The sequence below is a fragment of the Thalia democratica genome, chromosome 2 (assembly GCF_965202585.1).
Source record: "Thalia democratica chromosome 2, ktThaDemo2.hap1.1, whole genome shotgun sequence".
Classification (NCBI taxonomy): Eukaryota; Metazoa; Chordata; class Thaliacea; order Salpida; family Salpidae; genus Thalia; species Thalia democratica.
In genome coordinates this window covers 14,419,559-14,442,542 of record NC_139166.1, presented here as the reverse complement: position 1 = coordinate 14,442,542, position 22,984 = coordinate 14,419,559, and the positions used below count along the sequence as shown (strand labels likewise).

Sequence of the window (22,984 nt, the reverse complement as noted above, 5' to 3'; positions counted from 1 at the left end):
AAAAACATTATTTCTACAGAAAATCAAGGAGATAACGTACATGCACAGCGAGGGAATATTGGCGGGCGAGTTGAAACACGGACCACTGGCCCTGGTTGACGTGGACATGCCCATAATACTGGTGGTTGCCAAGGACCAGATTTACAGCAAGGTGCAGAACGCCCTGCAGCAAGTCGTTGCTAGGCATGTGAGTGATTGAACTATTATTAAATTAATAAAAAGTCTTATAAGTTTAACAACCTTTAAACGTCTTTCCATTGATTACAAATGGAACAGATAAAATAAAATGGTTAAGAAAATTCTACCAGTGAACTACACTTTTTTTTAAACTTATAACAACAGTTTTGAAAAAGAATAGCATCTTTAACAAAAATTATTACAAATAACTCCTTAATTAGCTATATAATTCATGCACAAAATGTTTGTTTTATTTTTATACATAAAACCCTCTGTCAATGTATGCTCTTTTTATAAATTTTTGAAATTTAATCTAATTCGTTGGCAAAATCTACTAAAAAATCCCCTAAAGTAAAACTCAACACACCAGGGCCGGCCGATAGTGATATGCGAGGAAGGGGACATCGAGTGTTGCAAGTACGCGTCGCATCTGCTGAAGGTGCCGCACACGGTTGACTGCTTGCAGGGAATACTCAACATAATCCCACTACAACTGTTGTCGTTCCACATGGCCGAGCTGAAGGGATTAGATGTGAATTACATTGAGTTGTTTATTAATTATCTGTTAAATGGATCATTTAAATTAAAAAAAAAACTTTTTTGATAAAAGTTAAACTATAAACTAGTATAGATTTTTAACTTTAATAATTTGAAAATTTCCTTTTTTATTTGAAAAGTTTAAAAAAATTAACTTTTTGTTAAAAAATAAATAACTTTCAGGTTGACTTTCCAAGGAACCTGGCCAAATCAGTCACCGTTGAATGAAAAAATAATAATCAAAAAAATTATTATATACATTAAAATTCACTTTCTACACAAACCAGTTATTTAATCCCTTTTAACAAACCCAGACCTTTTAACTAACACAAGTTTCAACTAACACTTTAGCTCATTATTTTGTATTTAAATCTCAACACTTTAGCATAATCTCAATTAAAAACAGCGCACTATATTGTGATATAAGTTATTTCAAGTTAATTGTGGCTTAAGGTCTATGTAATATTTTTATTTATTTTATGCTTTTTATGTTCGTAAAGCAGTTTCAACTTTTTTTTTAATAGTACCTTTTTTTTTTGTTTCTATATATCCAAATACATTTAAAGTGTGTAGAGATTGAAATTAACATTTTAAATATTCAAACTAACAACTAATGTAGCAGTTTTGTAAAATGAATCACTTTTTAAAGTTTCACTTTCCGGATTATTTTCAAAATTTATCAAATATATTTTAGAATAGTTTTAAGGTGCAATATTCAACTAGATACCATGTTTAATTTATTTCCACAGAAAGCAAAGTTAATTTTTTATGTGTCCAATATAGAAGTAGTTTTTATTTAAGTAAGTATTTTTTGAGCTTTTTATATTTATGCATTTTGTACGTGACAATAAAAATATTTGTTTTTGTTGAATGTTTTCACATAAATTAATATATAAAAAAATGTATGATAACTCTGAAATTAGTTTAACTAAAAAATAAATGCATAAAACCGTTCATTACTCAAATTTTGTAGGATTCTACAAATGTACAAACTTACTTATACTTTGAAAAAACATTAAAATTACTTTAATTATATATATATAATTACTAAAATCACTCAACATCAATTAGATTATAGACGAATTTATACATTCAAGATTGGTTCTAAAAAAAATTATGATATTGAAAAATAGGTTTTTGGGAAAACACCTATTTTAAAATTGATTTTAATTTAACTATATTTTACAACTTAAATCAAAATATAAAGCCTTATTTAAGATGTAAACTTAAGTAGTACATAGCTTCATCTGATAACATGACTCATTAACAAAAGGATAACATGGTTTTTAAAACATAGAATTTCAACAGATTTTATTGAAAATTTTGTGTTTTAAAATATTTCAAACTAATTTTTTTATAAATAAAGTGTAACAAAACATCTTTTGGAAGGAAAATGTAGTACATAATAGGTAAAAGTCTAAGCGAAAATCAAAAAAATGATTAGGTTTCGTTTTTCTTTTTTAACAAAAATACAATTAAGACCTCATGAAGCAACTTTTTTCAAAATAATTACTTTTATATAGTAAGTTATTCTTTCAAAAAAAGTGAATAAACACTTTTTAAAGCTTCATGCCAATTTTAAGTGCATCTGTTTGAGTCTTAAATAGATTAACAGTTTTAATTATAAAATCTGAAATATAAGTTTTACGCCTAAAAATAGTTTTTTATTTTCAATGAGCTCTACTTGTTTTGATCAAGTTTTCAACGCTTTATTACAATACATTATTTCAATAAAACAAAGTTAAAAGCAGCTTCACTCTGGGTATTTCTATCAAGCTTTCATAAAAAGCTTTTCAACATTTCTTAAAATTTTGAGGTATGTATTTCAAAAAACGTAGGAGACTTGTTTTTATTGAAGTATGTAGTTTTTTTTTTGCCTTTTTAGTTTGTGCCTCATATAAGTTACCTTTTATATGTGGAAATTAAAATTTTTAACAGCAAGTTTGATAATAAAGTTTTATACTGTATTAAATTTATTACTGAATTAAAGATAAAGTATATTATACTTATTATAAAAAGTTAAAGTGTTTATATAAAGTTTGATTTGCTTAAATAGCTAAAAGTATACCGTTTCTTAATAAATCTAGCTGACATAGATGATACTTTTAAGTTGTAATTTAAAAATACTTTATGAAACAATCTACTTATAATACTTATACTATAACTCATTTTCAAAAGTGTTTCAACATTATTCTTTTTTAGAGAAGCTCCTACCTTATTAATATTTTGAAAGTTGCTAAGTTTGTAATTGTTTAAAATGGCTTTGATAGACACATAACTTTTTTTCTAAAATAATAAGTTCCTTGTGCAAATAAAACTTCCCAATTTTTTTATATTTTACTAGGTTGTTGTTTATATGTGGTCTGAAGTTAATGCTAAGTTTTTAAACTACTTATGTACAGATATATAAATAGATTTAAAGTTTTGGTCAATATTGCTCGACAACAAAATTGGAGCTAAATATTTAGCTGTAAATGTTTTACCTGCAAACGAGTTTAAAATACAATACCTGTACTTTCAAAATTTTATCAAAATATTATTTATTTAAGTTTAAAAAAAAAAGAATAAAAGTGAGATTAAATTGTTGTTTTCAAAAAAATGCTGTTTAAAAAACATCAAACTGTCGTATTTGTTATCTACTCTTATTTATGAACTGACTAATTATGAAACAGTTATTTTGTATAATAAAGTTATTTATAAGAACGTGTATAACAGGTATACTCTTTTTTTGGCAAAGGTCTTAAAAAAACTTAAAATACTTTTGGATACATCTGATCATTTAAACTATGTTCTTTTGGTTATGGATAAAGTTTAATTTATTCTTTTTAATTTTTTCATCTTAAAATGTATCTTTTTTTATATTTTTTACATTTAATTAATGTTTTCTTCTCTCTTTTATAAAATAATGGATGTAAATCTGGTTACAGCGTTTGAAAATCAACGTTATATACTAAAATAAATAAACTTACTTAATAAACCAAACGTATAAGTTTGATTAGCTTGTTTTAAATTTCATTTAATTTTTGGTGTACGACTCGGTAACCGAAAGATTCCTTTATACACCAGGTCCTTAGACCAAACTTTTTGAGCGCTTTTTAATCGTTCAATAAACAATATCTAAACATTATTAGCTAAAAGATTAGTATTTTGTTTTTTGATGCTGCTTTAAAAAACATTATTTTACAAAAACAATTATTAAACAATTTTAGATACTGCTGTTATAAACCAAAACAAGCATACATAATTTAATGTAATTACAAACATTTTTTAAGGACAACTCAATATCTAAACATTTGTTCGTGTATTAATAATCGAATGTATAAAAAATTAACCAACAAAAACATATTAGTTTTGGTCATGAGTTCACAGCGAATCAAAAGCGTATAAACATATGTTTCTTTTAAATAAAGCAGCAATAAAAAACTACTTTTTGCTGTGAAATATTTAAGTCTAAGTGCACAGTTTAAGTTAGTACGGTTCTTACTTTACATTAAGTTATAGATCTGTTTTAAAGTTCCAACAAACAAGTAATACGTTTTCACACAAACTGTTTAAAAGAAAACAATCTTTAGAGTAACTACTCAGATTAACAACGGTATAATGCAATCAAATTAGTTTAGCCTGATTGTATATTACGAAACTATTAGAATATTAATTTAGATTTTTTTGTAGGTACAAAAAAATCAACAGGGTTTGGGTTGATAGATCCTAAATAGTCTGTCTGATATCTGTGCTACAACCACGGTCAGAAGAATGACAAATGCATGAGAGTTAGAAGCCATTCTACAAGTTAACCCGAGCAAGTGAAAGATCACAAAGAAGATTTGGGGCTTGAATTCGTTTTCAAAAAAATTTTTGTGTGAAAGTAGCATGTGATTTATTGGATAAATAGTATAATTACGTTTTATTTTTTTTTAAGTAAAAATACACTAAAACCAATACAAGACAAAATTGCAACTTAGTAAAAAAATAATTTAGAAACAACAAAGTAAAATTTTGTTTTTAAATAATGTTAAAATAAATTTTTAGAATTTTTTTGCTGATAATTTTTTATAAAACTGTTTAGTTTTTAAAAGATGCAACTCGATGGCCGAAAGGTCTTTTTGCGTATCCAGGTCATTGAACCAAAAATTTTTTTTTAGTTAGCTGGCATTAGAAACATTTTTGCTGCTTTACTTCTAAATGCTCCAAAATTTATATGATTTTAATTTTGCTGGGTTATTTATCACTAATCTGGTCTCTAAACCTTTGGGTTTAAAAATAAATTACAAACTTTTTATAAACTGTATTAATAACTGTTTTTTTTTTAGGTTGATTATTTAATTTAATTTTATAGTTTCTGATTAGCTTTGATTTTTAATACTTTTAAATTTTACACAAATACAGCAATTAGTTTTAAAATAAACTCAACTAACCTTGTTTTTTTTAACCGTCCGTAAATATTTGTTTTACTTTTATTAAACAAGTTAAAAAAAACTTGTAATTTTTTTTTGTATAGAAAACACCTTTTCATTTATTTATTAAATAAAAGTTTTCGACAATGCAGGTTGTGATATCAGTTGTAAACTTTAAAGTACTTGAATTTGATACTTGATTATAACGTATTTAAATGATTTTCTTGTTGCAATTATTAGTGATGTTCGTTTTAAAGTTTATCACAATATTAACTAAAAACGTTTATATTAAGCAAAAATATATTAAGTTAATACTATAATTAGGTTTTTTTATTAAAAGTTTAAGAATTGCATATATATATATTTTATATCATATATATATATATATATATATTATATACATAAACATATAAATTAGTTAAACTGAGAAAAATACTGACAAGAAGTTATAACTTAATTAAATAACCGGATTCAATTTACATTAACACAAAATTGAACGAATTCCAAAAAAAAATAAAAAGTACAAAATTAAACTAAAACATTTACTCAGAAGCTTTAATTTGGAGTAGATAGATAGAAATTATTTGAAGTAGTTTATTTTATAAAGTTTTCATATAAAAACTTAGCTGCAGGCCGAACATTTCTGCTGTATTTTAGTTAAAGTTTTACAATTTACAGCATCCGTTAGTTATGCTAAAGAGCAGCATTTCAACTTTTGGTAAATAAGTTTCTCTCTTACACCAAGCTTAAAAGCAACCTACACTTCATACCAAAATATTATATTGAAAATTCACAGCTTATCCTTGCATCAAAATACGAATTCAAAAAATCTATTAAAATGGATAGAAACGCGAATGTACCAAAATCTCAAAGGTTAGTAACTTATCATTTCAATATTTGGTTATTACCTAGGATGATGTTGCACCAATATTAAACTGATTTTTTTTTTAATTTTTAATAATTATATTAAATTCGTTGTCTTTTTAACCATAATATTAAGCTAGAAATATATATTTTTTAAATAAATTAGATAAATTGTTTATCATAAACTAATAAAACTTAGTTTTTTTTTTTTTGGTGAAATATTAAAATGCTATTATTGTACAATATATAATTAGTATTGATTATGATATTGCAAAATAAAACGACTATTAAGTTTAGTTTATAATACATAAATTTAATTCTTACTGTGTGTTTTTATAGCTTGTTTAAAACAAAGTATCTTTTCATATTAAACATATTAGGCTTAAAGCATTGATTTTAGCCTAAAATTATGGTTAAAAAAGACACCAAATACAATATGATTTCAGCTAGATATTGGTGCGATTTAATCCTAGGTAATTACCCGAAAATTAATTTCGTAATAATTTATGTTAGCTTATATTTTAGCTGATAAAATAAAGTTGAATAAAGTTTTTATATATTCTAACAGGGTTGCCACACACTCAGGGAACTCAGGGAATCTCAGGGAATTTTCAAACTGTAGAAAATCTCAGGGAAACTCAGGGAATCTCAGGGAAACTCAGGGAATTTTGGCATTTTTCTTTTAACTCAGGGAAACTCAAGGAAGTTTTGATTTTTTCTCTAAATTTCAGGTAAGTTTTTGAAAATCTCAGGGAAATTTTTTTCTAGATCTAAAATGAGGTTTAGTTAATCCAGTTTCAATATTTTGTTCAAAAGTAGTAATTTTTATTATTTAAGTGGTTATTTAGAATTTTTTTAGCCATGTGGCTAGTTCTTCAATATTCTTAGTATTAACATTGTAGTTTTTTTAAGTTTTAAATTTATATTTACTTAAGTAAAATCAAACAGTTTAGAGAAATGAAAGTTGTTGTTAACTATTCATTGAAAAGTTCTAATAAACTTTTTATTTTTAGTAACTTATGTAGTTTAAAAAAAACTATGTAGTACTATTAGTTCTTATTTTTTAAATAATAAAGTTATTTGTTATTTGTTTACAACTGCTTGTTTTCAGTAAAAAAAATTAAAATGCATACAGATTAGTGTTGCATTACTTTCGTTAAAAAAATAGAGGTTAAATTTTTGTTTATAAATAATAATTTCAAAAGTAGTAGCAGTAATGGTAATTAATTTTTTAGTGTGAATGTTTTAATATAATATCCAAATTTTATAATAATATCCCAAGCAAGTATAAAGATTTAACAAGAGTCCTTGAGGCTGTTTTTGTGCTTCACAATGGCCAGGCAACAGTTGAACGGGGCTTTAGCTTAAATAAGGAAGTAATATCAACTAATATAGGAGAGATGACAATAAGGTCCCAAAGAGTGATCAAAGATCATCTATATGCAAACAGTCTAGAACCAAGCACAGTTGAACTAAGTTCTGAATTGTTAAAATTTGTAAAATCTTCTAGGGCCCAATATTTGGCATATCTTGAGCAACAGCGCTTTGCTAAAAATGTTCCAAATAAAAGTGATGCTTTGAGCAAGTTAGGAGAACAAAAAAGTAAACTTACAAAGCAACTCAAATGTTTGAATAAAGACTATGATAAATATACTGCAGATGCCAACAAACAGTCTGATTTAGAAGCAATGAAAGAATTATTAGCAAGAGGAATAGCTGCTAAGGACAACGCAAATAAACTTGAAAATTAAATTAAAACTATAGATTTAGAAATTGCATACTTAAAAAAACAGTATTAAGATTTTTTTATTAGGTAATGTGAAATTGTTTTAAAATCAAAATTATGTTTTCAGTTATTTAAAATAGATTGTGTATGAACATCTAAAAGACATAAAAAAAAAAAAATTTTAGATTATTTTGTATCAGTTGTTAGGTATTAAGTTGTACTTTGATATGAGATATTTCTTTAGCTATTTCTTTAAACTTTCTTTTTGCAGGTTTTTTTACAATAATGTTAAGCTTTTAAGTTTTATTTACTGCATTCAGAACAGTTGCTAGGAAAGACATACAAGTCATAATGAACTTATTATGTATGCATTTAAGTGAGTTCTACATGTGAAATTATTATTATAGTGTAATTAAATTTTGTCAATTAAACTTTATTCTTTTATGTAGAAAGTTAACTAACAAGTTTACACAAAGTTGTGCAAAAATTTAGTTTTTAATTTTTAATTGGTTTAAACCTTTTAAGATTGAGTTTTTGAAAATAGTTTTTTTTCATAAATTTAATGCAGAAGCATACACATACAACCTTCCTTTTATTATTAAAGAAGAAACATGAGAATGAGGTATTAATAATTTGTGTTAGAAGAGAAAAAATATTTTTTAAGATTTGAAAAATACTCAGGGAAACTCAGGGAAATTTAAGGTTACTCAGGGAAATTTTTGGTCACTCAGGGAAGATTTTTTGGCTCAAAGAGTGGCAACCCTGTTCTAAGCCTCATTCTTACTTTTAGAACAATTTGTTTTCGTTTTTTAGTTTTACACTTAGTTGTTTAACTTTTGAAATTATCCAAAGTTTATATTACGTTATAAAGTTTTAAATATTTTATGATTTTTGAAATTGTGAAATACCTAACAGTAGTTAATCAACTACTTTTAATAATTCTTTTTTATACAAAAAGTTTCCTACCCTTTACTTATTTTTACAGAAATGTGATTCTCTAAGCCTGTATTAATAAACTACAATTTACAGACCATTATTAATACTATTAGTCTAAAATTTAAAGTAAATGCTTGTTTATTTTATTGTGAGTTGAAGTGCTAAATAGAATAGTTCAAAATTGCATTAACTTCTGAGCCAAAAACAACTTAAGGGAAAAGGGAGGGGGGGGTAAACACACTTTTGGTTTTTTGTCTTATTTTATATAGTTTTTACTAAGCTACAAAATGCTTTTTACAGATTTTAAAAATTCAAAATAATTTTTGAGATATAGCTGGTCAAAGTTAGAGGCAACAATAGGTTCCTTATGGGAGGCGCAAACTAAAATGGCAAATAAATAACTAGAAATCACTAAAAATCTATCTCCTCCTACGTTTTTTTAAAACAACTGCCTCAAATTTTCAGGAAATGTTCCTTGCAATATTTAGAAAATTTTGTTGGAACAGAAATGGAAAATTTATAACAAAAAAACTAAAAAAAAAAACTGTTTTTTTTTGTTTATTTTTTATATAAAATTTTTATTTTTAATTTATTTTTAAATTCTTTCAGACAGAATTTTCTAAATAAATCAAGGAACATTTCCTGAAAATTTGAGGTAGTTATCTCAAAAAACGTAAGAGAAGATAGATTTTTAGTGAAATAGTCTATTTTGGCCGTTTTAGTTTGCGCCTCCCATAAGGAACCTACTGTTGCCATTGACTTTGACCGGCTATATCTCAAAAATTGTTTTGAATTTTTAAAATCTGTAAAAAGCATCTTGTAGCTTAGTAAAAACTATATAAAATAAGATAAAAAACCAAAAAAGGGTGTTTACCCCCCTCCTATGCCCTTAAAGCATAACTTTTTTAAGTATTATCTTTAAAGAGTTTATATAGTTTTTATAGAAAATACTCAAAATTATTTTTTTTTAATTAGTTTTTCTTCTTAACTTTTTTAGTTAACTTGTAATTTACTTACATTTATTCAGGCTTGCAGCATCAGTTGTGAATGGAGGAATTGCAGGATTTACTGGCCTTCTGTGCACTTTTCCAATTGACCTCTCCAAAACAAGACTCCAAAATCAACAGACTGTCAATGGAAAGAGAATGTATAACGGAGTGTTAGTTTTGTGAATTGTTTCTATTTTATAGATTTTACTTGATTTAATTTGTATTTTTTATCAGACTTTTATATATGTTGAAACTAACTATAAAATGTTATGTGAATAAGTAAGCCAAAAGTTTTCTAATTATCCTTTTTTTCAAGTGATTTGTAACATTTCAATTTATTTTTAAAAGTAAACAAAGTGTAATCTAGCTACTTCAACTACAACTGTTGTAAAAAAAATAGTTTTAATTTTATCATATTCTGTAACTTTTAAAAAATTGAGAAATAATTACTGAAATTTTTTAGTTAGATATAACTTTTAATCAAACACAAAATAAGTTTTCTACAAAATCTAAAATATTGAATACATTAAAAATGAAATACACAGGAGTGTTTATTATATTTTTAAGAAGTGCCTAGCACTATGATAAATTAAGAAAACTCATGATGCTTACTTCTAACTCCCTTTTTATTGTGACATCATAACTCTTAAACAATTGTGTTGCTGTTGAGAATGGCTTGGCTCTGCTAAAAGCCAGAGCTTTTTGTTCACTAATTTGTACATTACAGAACTCCCAAATAGTTTGTTGTGTTGTTAGCAAAAACAGAAGTTAGCCAAAAAACCAGATGAGCCAAAAAATAAAACGAAAATCAGGCTGAGGCCTCCTTTTGCGTTTGTTTAACTCCAGTTTGTTTAAATCTTGTAGTAAATTGTTCTGTCTATTCTTCAAACTGTGATTCTTACTATTTACTATGGTGTAACCGTTTTTTTTTTAAATATAAGCCTTTTGAAACAATAATCTATTTTTTTAAATATGATTTTTATTTTTTTTTGCCTTGCTATTACTTTGCTAACAATTAAGCTTTAATATAAAGTTCAAGAAAAACTAAACATTTTTTTTACCTAAGTTTTACCAAATTAAAGCTAACTTTTTGCTTTACTAAACTAGTTGTAAACTATAAACAATTTGACTATAAGCATGAACAATAAAATTTTTAAATTATGTCTTAAATATAAATGTTTGTTATTATTTTGCTATTTTAGTTTTGTTTTACAGGTTTCACTGTCTTAGAACTGTGTTCAAAAATGAAGGGTTTGCCAGTTTGTACAGAGGTTTGAGTTTTATTTGTTATATTTATACATCAGTTGGTTTAAAAAAGAAAAACATTTAGAAACTTAACTAAGAATTTTAGAAAGCTAAAGTAAAGAACTGCTCAAATTTTTACTTACCCAAAAGCCTATTTTACAAAATGCATTACTTTTAATGTTTTATTTAAAATGAAATTAAATTTTTATAAAACAAAACTTAAGGTTGACAAAAAAGCGTTATATGTTCAGTCCATATTAGAATATTTTACAGAATTACTCCATTAATGTTAAATGCAGTTTTAAGTTAAATTATAATAATTTGAATTAATAAATAAATAGCACTTCATGTTCTGCAACAACTGAATACAAAATCTTTCGAGTTTAAGAAAAAAAATTGCAGTTCCAAAGTTTAGAAGTAGTTGTAATAACTTGTTACCACCAATATTTTAACTAACCAATTCAAAAATTTTTAAATTCTTTTTTAAACTAACAAAGTTTAACTAAAAGTTAATTAGATTTTTTATTAAAGATTATAAGTTTTTTGCATTGTGACCTTCTACCAAAGTTATCAGTCTATAGATGAATGTGTGTTGTGTTATCAAGTATTTTTAATACTTTTTTATAATCAACTAAACTTTGAAAATTAAATAAATTGATCATTTGATAATTCAAAACTGTAGGAGCCCTTCCAAACTTGTTGTTGATAGTTCCTGAAAAGACAATTAAATTGAGTGTAAATGACTATATGAGGTGCCAACTTGCTAAAGACGGAAAAGTCACCACTAAAAATCAACTTGTTGCAGCTGCCACGGCTGGCTTCTTCCAAGTTTGTTTTGTTTAATTATTTAAAGGTTTTATTTATTAATATATTTTTATATTGAAACTTTTAACTAGTTTAAATTAATAAATATTATCAACGTTTTGAAATTTCTTCAGCTAAAAATTTAAATAAGTCAGTTTAGTTTTGTTTTTTTAATTTTTCAAGTATATTAAAGCCATAGGGGGTAAAACATTTTTCAAAATAAACATTGGCTCTTCTAATTAAGTGTAAGCTATAAACTAAGCAAATTTTTATTTTGAAATTTAAAAACTTTTATCAAATCAAACTTTAGTCTATTTGTCCATGTTTAAACTTTATTTGAATTTTATAAATTTGTTAATGAAAAAAGTTGTTTTTTTTTTGTTAAAAAAAATTACTAAAGCCTTGTTTTTCTGTAAAATAAAAATGAAAACATGTTGTCATACAAGTTCCTAGTAGTGTTTTTGTTTTTACAAGCACTTGAATTCATACTGACTCATATGTATGTGTGCACTTGAAACTGCAATTTGCACACAACACTTCAAAGTTTAATTTGTCTCTTGACATCAAATTTTATTTAAACTTGTTTGATTGAATTGTTTTCATTGTTTTTTGTGAAGCAATTTTTAAATAATTGCAGTTAAAGTTTAGGAAGTTAATACGGTACTATTTGTATCCGTGTTTTATAATTAAATTCTTTATATTTCAAAGTTTTATTTATGTATTTTAAACTATTTGTTTAAATGTTTTTGTGTAAAATATCTCATTAATAAATTTAAACTACATTTCTGATTGACAACATCGAAATATGGCAATAAGTACAAGATAGAAAGTTTAAACTTCAAAACAGTTATTTCAAAAATAATCCCATGACAAACTTTTTAACTAATAAAAAGTGACATAACAGCCTTAAAGATCAATAAAAATTATAAACTAGAACTTTAGCCACACAGATGCCTAACCTTTCAGCTGATAAATAATTCATTGAAATTACCACCAACTTTTCCCTCGGTGACAACACATAATTGAATGTAAAAAAGTGCAAACTTTTAAATAACAAAACAAAGTTCGCGTGCCAACTCTTAAACAAAACTGCTAAAAAGCAATTAGTCTGTTTTGAAAAACGTGTTAAAAGTTTTTATTTTGTACACAAGTTACATGTGGTTGAATAATTTCAACTATGTTGTTTTTTAGAGTAGTATGCTATTTGAAAAATGACAAAAAAGCACCTTTTATATGACCTCAATTAAAATTTCGTTAAATTAAAATTGTAACCATGTTTTCTGAAAGTTTTATTCACTAAATTTGAAACCGTGATCAAGTGTTTCAACTAAGAAGTATTTTTAAATACAGCAATATAAGTAATTTATAGATACTAAACTGTACAGATTGTTTTATCATTTTATTAACTTATTACGTTTAAAAGTACATAGCCAAATTTGCATAAATAAATCATTATTTTAATTACTGGAGAGTTTATTTTAATAAGTTTTTTTTATTTTAACAAACTTAGTTGTTGTAACAGGTATTCATAACCTCACCAATGGAAATGATGAAGATTTATGGCCAAGACGCTGGTAGAATTCATGCAATGAATGGTTAGTTATGTTTAGTATTCAAACATTTTAAACATAAAGTTAATAAAAATACTATACTTACGCTTATTTGGGTTTGACTATAGATCTTACAGAACACCCAATTGGTGTTATTAATGTTCATTATGAAATTAGTTTTGCTAACTTTATTTAAAAAAAATTATTTAAGTTCTGCGTTTTTACATATAACAGTTGTTGGCTATTCCAATGACTCCGGGTATTCAACATATAACAGTTGCTAAAAAGTGGAGTTTATAATAATTTAAATAGTAACTGTAGCATGTTTTTAAAAACTAACAATTTTGCATCTTAATTTATTCTTGTAGAACTTCAGGATAATAAGCATAAAAAAGCAGAAAACAAACATAAAGAAAGTGAAAAGGCAATAAAGAGTTTGAAAGGGAAAGGTAAATTAACACAGAATAATGTGAACAGTTAGCTTTGAGTTTGAGAAAAGTTTTTATGTAGCATGTTTTGTTGTATGTTTATGCTAGGTTGTTAAGTTTAGTTACATGTTTTTTCTATAAGTGAAAACAACTAGCAAATTCTTTTAGTCATGCACTTATTTGTTTAGTCAGTAAAATTTGTTGCATGTGGTTGATAAGAGGAGTTTGTTTTTAAAATTGTTTGAGTTTTTTATCAGATATTATTTAGCACCCACGTCATTTCAAAACTTTTTATATTTTATTTTGGTAAAAGAAAATTCTTAGCCGACTTCTCAAAAAAAAAACGTCGATAACTATTTAATATTTATACTATCGCATGTTTTATTACTATATCTATTACTTAAGCCAATAATATTTAGCCAATAAAAGATTAAGTTTTTGAAATAATTTATTTTTGAACAAATTGTACAACTAATTTTTTACATAAATAAATTAAAGTTGTGTATTAAATTCTTTAACTTTGTAACTAAATCTATGCCTCCTTAACTTAATTAACTAAAGCACAAGCATTTTATATCAGAATTGTTACAACTTTTTGAATCTTTATTATTACATGTTTGCACACATACTTAAGTGTTAATTAAAAATCTCACATGTAGGCACAGTAGGAACCCTGTAACTTATGTTTCTCTTTGTTTATCTATGCCTCTCCTTAATTTGATTGATGCACAAGCATTTAATATCATTTTTTACTGATATATTCCTTCTTAATCTCATTATTTCTTACTCAAAAACTTTAAACTGAAATTATCTGAACCAAAATCCTCACACATAGGCGCAGCAGGAGGTGTATCATCAGTGCAAGTATCGAGAGGATTTCCAGTACAAGCTGTATTGCAGCAGCAGGGTGTGAGGGGTTTGTACAAGGGATTTGCTGCCACTCTTATGAGGTTTGTACAATAAGTTTATTATTTATAATTTAAATGTGAGGGGTTTGTACAAGGGATTCGCTGCCACTCTTATGAGGTTTGTACAATAAGTTTATTATTTATAATTTAAATGTGAGGGGTTTGTACAAGGGATTCGCTGCCACTCTTATGAGGTTGGTACAATGATTTAATTGTTTATAAAATAAATATGAGGGGTTTGTACAAGGGATTCGCTGCCACTCTTATGAGGTTTGTACAATATATTTGTTGAAAATAAAGCTTGCAATATTTAACTTAAATTTTTGAAATGGGAGTGTTTGTTATGAGGTTAATAATCAGTTGTTACATATCTTTAAAGCAAGTAATTTCTTACTAAGACATTTTTTTAGTTAAAGTGTAGCTGTATAAAAACAGCAATGTTGTATGTTTTTATAAATCTAAAAAACAGTTTGGGTTATGAAAGTCAAAAAGCAAGATGTCCAAGTAATAAATGAGTTTTGTTTAAAACAATATTGTTAAATATTGTTATACAGGCGGTTTAATTTAGTTTTTAAATATGCCGTTTGATTTTAGTTTATTGAAAACTTGAGATTTCAAAATTGTTTAATCAGTTTAGGAAATACATCTGAAAAAATGTTCAACTACTTAAAAGTTAAAAAATAAGTTGTCGAAAGTCTTAATAGTTGTGATAAAGTAAAAAATTTCCTGTCCGGGCGAGCTCAATTTTTTTTTTATAAAACAATATAAAGTCTTAATAATTTACACAAATTTCTGATTTTTAAAAAAGTTATATAAGTTTAACAACTTAGATTTTATTTAATTTATTCAAAATTTTTAACAAAATAACTATCAATTTTCTTTTATTTTTTGTATAAATTCTTACTTGCATCAACTATTTATTGTTTCTGAAGATAATTTGATTGTAAAATATTTCAAAAGTGTTTTATAAATTGTGATGTATCAATTTAAAGAAAGAAAAAAAAAACTTTTGAAAAATTGTAAAAATTTTAAACTTTTAAAAATATTTATAAAGAGATATTTTCTCTCACTTGCTCACAACATAAACAACAGTTTTCTTGGATGATGATAGAAAAATATTGATGTTTATAGAAAGATATAATTTATAAGCTACAAGTTTTAAAATATATTTATTTAAATACGTTTTATAGAATCAAATATCTTGTATAAATTAAAATATTGCGTGTTAATAAGTATAAATAATTTAATAATTGTCATTTACTACGTGTTATTGACACATAATTTTTTTATAAATGTATATATGACTCTATAAAAACGTGTATTACAGCTATACACGTTATTAGAACAAGTTTTATCAATGTGACCACAATTATTTTATATTTTTTGATGTATTACTGCAAGTAACTAAAGATGATTTGATAGTTGTAAAGTATTTATTATCTTGTATTGTATGACAAAAATGAATTAAATAAAACAGATTTTAAACGAAAATTCCAAAAACATAATGACATATTTGAAAAAATTTTCGTATAATAAAGTGTTTAATCAATTTTTAGATTATATGGAAACCATACTTGGTTATTTGAAAAATAAAAAGGTATTACTGTATATTAGCAAGCTTTTATACAAGCATACGTATAATCACTTAACGTTATATACAAAATTATTATTCATTTACTAACAAAACAACAAAATTATATTCAAACATTTCAGAACCTTAAGTTTTGTCACACTAAAATGAGTTTTTATCTAGTTTAATAGAAAAATTTTAAAAAGTAAAAGTTTTTTAGAGATAAAAGTTGTATTTTATAAGCTTGTTTAAAAAAGCTTTCTCAAACCGGCACATATATCACATGGTTGTGAATTCAATACGCAATAAATAGTTTTATTATTTTCTCAATATTCAAGTACAAGACAGCTAACAAAAAATTCCAGTTGTTTTCCATCACAACATTTATATCTCGCTTTCGTGCTCAGTTTGAAGTTGTTTCTCTATCGGAATAGTTTCACATATTTGTTTCATATTTTAAAGACCAAATTTTTATTGTTTTTTATAGAGATTAAATAGAAAACACACATGAAATGTGCAATTGTACACATATAATGTATTTGTTACATGACAATTTGAATTCTGACTATTTAAATTCATACGAAAATTTCCAATGGGTCACATTTCAAAAAGTAACTGAATGAATAAAATATAGAGTCTTCCAAAAAGTGCAATTAGTAAAGGCTGTGATAATGAAAAAAAGTAACTAAATAAAATCGCTTACAATATTGTTTTTTTAAATGTCTTGTACCCCTATATGTCACAAGGTATTATAATCAAATAGCAAGAAACTTCTTGTAGATTTCTCTACATACATTTCTCAGACAGCTGACTAATTGTATCAGCTGACAAATAATTCCTATAAACTTTCCATTTCTCCATACACATCTCAGACGGCTGGCAAACAATTCCAATAAACTTTCCATTGCATACAAGCAAATACAAATTGCAACATTCCCAATACAAGCATGTGTACTTGAAATATCACGCTCTAATATCATTCAATACAACAAGTTATCACGCTTTAATGTCGTGATCTATGATTTAAATGTTACACGTGTCACATGTATGTGTAATCCTGAAATATATTGCTGTTAATTAGTCTCAGGGTCAACTAGTGTTGCAAAATCTTATTTCTCAACTTTCCTAAGACATATAATCTTAATTAACACCCAGATTGACTACTCATACCGTGCTTTGGCATTCATCAAGATCTAATAAATTATCGGCACACGTGTGGTATTTGCACCCGTTTCTTTAAAAACTTGCAAAATATTTGTCTACATTTTTCTCAACTTAATTAAGACAAATATTTTATACATTGATTAAGTATATCACGCTGACACAACGTGATATATGAACTCGTGCAAATATTTCGAAATGCAATTCAATATAATGCAATCCGATTGTTAATTGCTGTTGGCTCATGCAAGCTTTCTGAAGCTTAAAAACCACCATCTTTTTGAGCTTTAATTATCCTGCAAAGCATATTGCTGAATGCCGCTATTCTGTGGCTTTTTTTGTATGCTTTAAAAGCTTTCTATTCCAAACTTTTCTCAACTTGTACAAACAATTTCCAAATGATTTATTACAGGCACGCTTTGAAACCGTGGTATCTTGTACGCGGTACACGTGTAAAGTTCGTGTAAAAGTTTCGAAACGCAATGACTTGGTAAAGATAATTCTGTTTTAATTAGCTGTGGTATTACAGTGCATTAGTGCAATTTGCTAGTACAATAGTTTGTAAGTAGAACGACTTTAAAGATATAAGACTAATTTTAGTATGACTTGATGCACATTCTAGCATGACATGAAGTAAATTTTTAGAAAAGTTGTCTTGACCAATGAAATTTAAATTGTAGTAAGTTTTATAAAATAAGTGGAACTCTGATAAAATCATGAATATTATCTGTAATATACATTTCATGTACATTAAAATTAAGTATAATTGCTTGAGCTATTGTATAAGTAACGACTCACTGATGCAAGATTTACTAATTCATTTGAATAAGTTAACTTTGATGCTGATGCAAGGTTTCTCAAATTGGCTTGAATAATTTAACTTGTATGCGATTTTGCTTCCTGTGTATTCGACACGCTTGGTTGAACATCTCTTTGCAGTATCTTGAAAATGTTTGCTTTTCTGTCTGCAACTCGAGTCAAAATTTTGTTTGAATGATTCATATTGGTGATTAATCGTTGTTGTCTAGCTGTTTTTACACTAAACTTTGGTCTACATATAAAGTTTCATTAAGTTTTACACATTAGCACAACTTGAATATTATGATTGTTTGAAAACTTAAACAAGTATGTTTTAACATTTTTAAGCACGAAGCATTGTAGAATTATATTACTTATAAAAGTATGATTTTTAATTAATCACTCATACATGTGTGTATTGTTATTTTTACGTTTTAAAATACTATCTATAACTTCCTTTTTAATCCTGTTGATAAGAAAATTATTTAAGTTAAGTATTTTATTGATTCTATAATTGGCCAGTATCGAGTTTCTCTTAACATAACTTTATTTAGAAATAATTCTCTGCGCATAAATATCCTTAAATTAAAATTTAAAGCTTTTGGATATTTTTAATTTTATTTATGTTTAATTATTCTTAAACTTGTAAGTATATACATAGAAGCAAATTGTTTTATTATTATGTATTAAGTGTTATACTTAAAATAAAAACAAACAACTTTAAGACAAATTTACCTTTTGCTTATTCTTAACAAGTTGTTTATATTTATCACTTGTCCATTAAAACAAGTAACATCTATCTAGTGTTTTTTGTAATTAGTTATTAACTACAGTTTCCTATATAAAAATGCAAATAATCTAAAACACTTTTTCCTCCTAAATGATTACAACTATCTAACGTTTTTTAATGTCTTGATTATTTTGTCTAATCTGTTTTTAATAAAAACATTTACATTATTTTTCTCATTCCAGGGACATCCCCTTCAGCATGATATACTTTCCCTACTTCGCCTTCCTCAACAAAATGGCTTTTTACATTTACAACACGGGGGAAGTACCATTCCTGCACACTCTCATGTGCGGCGTGGTTGCCGGGGGAACCGCTGCTGCCATGGTTAACCCCATGGACGGTTTGTGACGTCATAATACAATTTTATTTAATTTTAGATTATTTGTAAGCTTTTTATGTTGTAAAGCATTTTGTTAAATTTAAAGAAAAACCAAGCAGAATAACAAAAATTATATTTAAATCAGAAAAAAAAAAGAATAATGATATAAAAAAATAACATTGAATAAATTAAAAGCTGTTTGGTAAATTAACTTAAAGAGTATTAATTTGTTTATTATACAATTGATAATTATACAATTGATAATTATGTTGTACTTTTTTTCCGGGTTTCAAGTATGTAATAAGAAAACTAAATGTAAATTATATAAATATATTAATTTTGTTTCTAATTAAAGAATTAATTAAAACAGTTGTGAAAACTCGACTTCAGTCAATCCATGCCGGAACCAAAAAATACGACGGAATTGTTGATTGCATTCAGTTAGTTTTATTTATAGTTGTAATAAAATATTTTCTTAAACTATTGATTGCATTCACTTAAATTAGTTTTTGATAAAATTTATTTGTATTAAATTCAATTAAAATTAATCAATAATTAACACTATATGTTACTGATGGTAGAGTTTGTGTTGATTGTATTTTTGTTGATACACAACTTAAATTTAATCAAGTAATTTGTTTATTCACGTATATTACTATTATAGTTATAAATACTTAAACTTTAGGTTAATTTATTGTATAATTATTAAATGACAGCAGTAATGCAAATATTAGATTAGATGCAGTAAAGTTGGAACTTTTTATATTTTTAATTATAAATTACATTCTTCAGTCTATAAGTTTAGTAAATTTAAGCTTTTTTAGATTAAATTAACAATCTGTATTAACCCAACATACACAAGTACATAGTGAAAAGAATAATATTAAATAAACAAAATTATTTAAATTCATCTTAACCACAAATGAGCATTATGATTTTGGTTAAATAATTATTTAAGCCACACAAATTCCACAGGCGCAAATACACAGATAGCTTATATTAAAAAACAATAAATAATTTTTAAAATAAATACATAATATATTTTGTTAACATTCTTTGTGAATTCAACAGGCGCATATACAAGGAGGAAGGGTTGAAAACGTTCGCTAGAGGCGCACAAGCACGCGCAATCGCCATCGCGCCCCTGTTCGGAATCGCCCAGGCAATATACAACCTCGGGTTGGGCGAAATGGTCGTGGGTATTCCCCACTTGAAAGTTGTGTGATGGGGGATTTTTTTTGTAGGTACTTTTAGAAATAATGATTGTTTTTGCCACTTTTTAACAGTTGCTGAAAGCAGAAAAAAAAAAATTTAGAGAAACTATTTTTCAAATGCCATAAGTTAAAAGTAATAACAGAACGTTTAAAAATATTTTTTTTCATATAAATTTTATTGGTTAATGTGAATAATTTTTAGTTATTTAACACTGATTTTTCATATTATTGTTTTTTTTTTCATCTTTTTTCGTAGAATATAGGTAGCTGTTAACTGTCATTTGATGTAAGAAATGTTTAAGAAAAATTAAAATAAAAAGTTGAAAGATATTTTGCTACTGACAGGTTTTTTTAAAAAACTACCTGAAAAACATTATTTGTTTATGTATTTTTACACTAGGTAAGCTATAAGGATATATATTTATATATGTAAGGTAGCTAAAACAATTTATTTTGTGGTATTGTGAAATGTTTGAGAAAATTTAAACAATATAAGATGTTTTTTTTACTAAACTAGTTTGTCAAAACATTCATTCAAATTATTTTAATCAATGTTTTGTAATCTTTTAGTAACTTCAAAATTTGTAGTTTAACTATGAATTCACTGAAAAATTTGAATATATTTCTAAGAGCTCAATAAAAAAGTTAGAACTTTATCCAAGCATTCCTAGTTAGAAAAAAAATGAAAATAAAACTGTCGATTTGGTAGTGAAAATTTAAAATCGTGTTTTTTTTGCATACTTGAAATTATACTGCTTTTCTGTATACGTAGAATTTAATTTATCATATTTTTTTCAAGATATACAGCTTTTTATGTTTACACAATTTATCTATACAAAGCGTTACACATATTTGTAAATGATTCAAATAAAGCAAAAAGTAAATATTCTTTTTTCACTAACCAAAGCTACTAAAATGCACTAACAAGTTATTTACTTTTTCTAACAAATTATTGTTGTAAAGTTGCTATTATTATTTGTGTTTTTTTTTTTTTTTGCAAACCAATAAACTATGCTGTGAAAATTTGTGTTTTTATTTTTATTTTTTTATTATTGATTGATGTATAAATATGATAACAAGATTATTACCCTCAAGACAGTTTGAAGATTATGTTTATGACGATTTTTAAATAATTGAATTAGCTAGTATTAAAAAACTTTTAACGTTTTAATTACAGTATCAGTACAAAAAGGCAATATAAATTTTTGATTTGATATAAAAACAATTAGTAAAGCTAGCTTAATATCATTGGTTGGGTCTTTACTTTTGTTAAATGTATGGTTTTAATTAGCGTAGTTTTCAACTATTTTAGTTTATACCCTTCGTTATCTAGAATATTTAAAAATTTTGCATAAATTTAACCTTAGTTAGCCAAAAAAAAAACAATTTGATAAACAACTTTGTTTGTTGTTTTAATATTTTTGGCTTAAAAGTTTTGTCTAGTTATCTTCAAATGATGATGTATTTTTATCTCAATAAAGAGGCTGCTTACGGATAATAAGTAATAAAACATATAGATTAATATACAAACCGAATGAAAACTAATCTTTTTTTTACATGATACAAAGATATATGATAACTGCATCACACTTTTTAAAAACTACTATTGGGTACAAAGAATCTAATAAGTATCTTAGAGCTTAAGTCAAAGAAATATCTTAAATTTAACGTGTTTGTAATGCAACATACCTTAGCACAGTGGTCGGCACGCTATTTCGAATCCGTGAACCCTAAATCACAAAATTAAAATTCTGTGCACCCCAATTCGCATTCTTTAGCGCCGCTAGTGTTTAAGAATATGTAAACACTTTTAATCATTTTTTTTTACTAATAATTCGGTAAAACCCAGTTAATTTTTACACACTAACTTTAAATTTACCAGTTTACCCTATCCATTTCAATAGAATTTTAATATCGATGATCTAATTTTTACAACAACCAGAGTTTTAGTATTTAAAACTTAAAAAGTAAGTTTGACACTATTACATGTCAGAAAATAAGCCTGAGTGACTTAAGACTAGACTTAGTACACAACCTAATCTTAAAGAGTGGTATATATATATTAGCAAAAAACTAATTAAAATTACAATGAAAATTAGACATTTATAGATCTTGAATTATTTAAATATTATAAATTAATTACAAATTTAAAAATTTAAAGTAAAGCAACATTTGAAGATTTTTAAAAGATATCAAAACAAACCCACGATTTTTAATAAAGTTATAACTAGTCTCAGTCAAGCTAAGTTTTTGTAAATATATTAAAAATAGCCTTAGTTGGTCTAGGTTTTACATGATTTAAAACTAGACTTAAATATTCAAAGAGAGCTACGTATGTGACAGCCCTGATATTATTGACCCTTCCTATACTTTAATTTTATCATAAGTAAAACATATTTAAATTTTTTTTGGCCTAACTAATTTTTTGTCAAATATCAGTTAATTAAGCTGATTAATATAGTGATTTTTAATGTAGCAAAACGCTTTTAAAGAGTAACAGTTAATAAAATTAAACATTAATAGAATACATATGTTTTATTCTGTTTTAAGAATCTATGATATTTGCTCACTTCG

At 25.5% G+C, this 22,984-nt stretch overlaps 2 protein-coding genes across 3 annotated transcripts in view; both read left to right on the top strand.

Annotated features, from left to right (window-relative positions):
• The window catches only part of LOC145849598 (glutamine--fructose-6-phosphate aminotransferase [isomerizing] 2-like), a 29,204-nt gene extending 27,720 nt beyond the window's left edge, over positions 1–1,484 (top strand). For both annotated transcript variants that reach the window (XM_082954564.1, XM_082954563.1), the window contains 3 exons: positions 20–187; positions 548–709; positions 898–1,484. In XM_082954564.1, the coding sequence (XP_082810690.1) occupies positions 20–187; positions 548–709; positions 898–942 (375 nt within the window). In that variant the 3' untranslated portion in view covers positions 943–1,484. The remainder of the gene's footprint in view (positions 1–19; positions 188–547; positions 710–897) is intronic.
• Positions 1,485–5,863: 4,379 nt separating this feature from the next.
• On the top strand, positions 5,864–21,381 carry LOC145830260 (mitochondrial glutamate carrier 1-like). Its single transcript, XM_082938205.1, has 9 exons — positions 5,864–5,981; positions 9,662–9,793; positions 10,839–10,894; positions 11,551–11,696; positions 13,195–13,267; positions 14,486–14,600; positions 19,060–19,217; positions 19,567–19,636; positions 20,268–21,381. The coding sequence occupies exons 1-9, from the start codon at positions 5,947–5,949 to the stop codon at positions 20,419–20,421; spliced, it is 939 nt and encodes a 312-aa protein (XP_082794331.1). The 5' UTR covers positions 5,864–5,946; the 3' UTR covers positions 20,422–21,381.
• The last annotated feature ends 1,603 nt before the right edge of the window (positions 21,382–22,984 follow it).

Coding starts and splice junctions, on each gene's coding strand:
- LOC145830260 (XM_082938205.1), top strand. CDS start 5,947: ATGGATAGAAACGCGAATGTACCAAAATCTCAAAG. Junction 9,794..10,838: donor AAGAGAATGTATAACGGAGT/GTTAGTTTTGTG, acceptor TTTGTTTTACAG/GTTTCACTGTCTTAGAACTG. Junction 10,895..11,550: donor GTTTGCCAGTTTGTACAGAG/GTTTGAGTTTTA, acceptor TCAAAACTGTAG/GAGCCCTTCCAAACTTGTTG.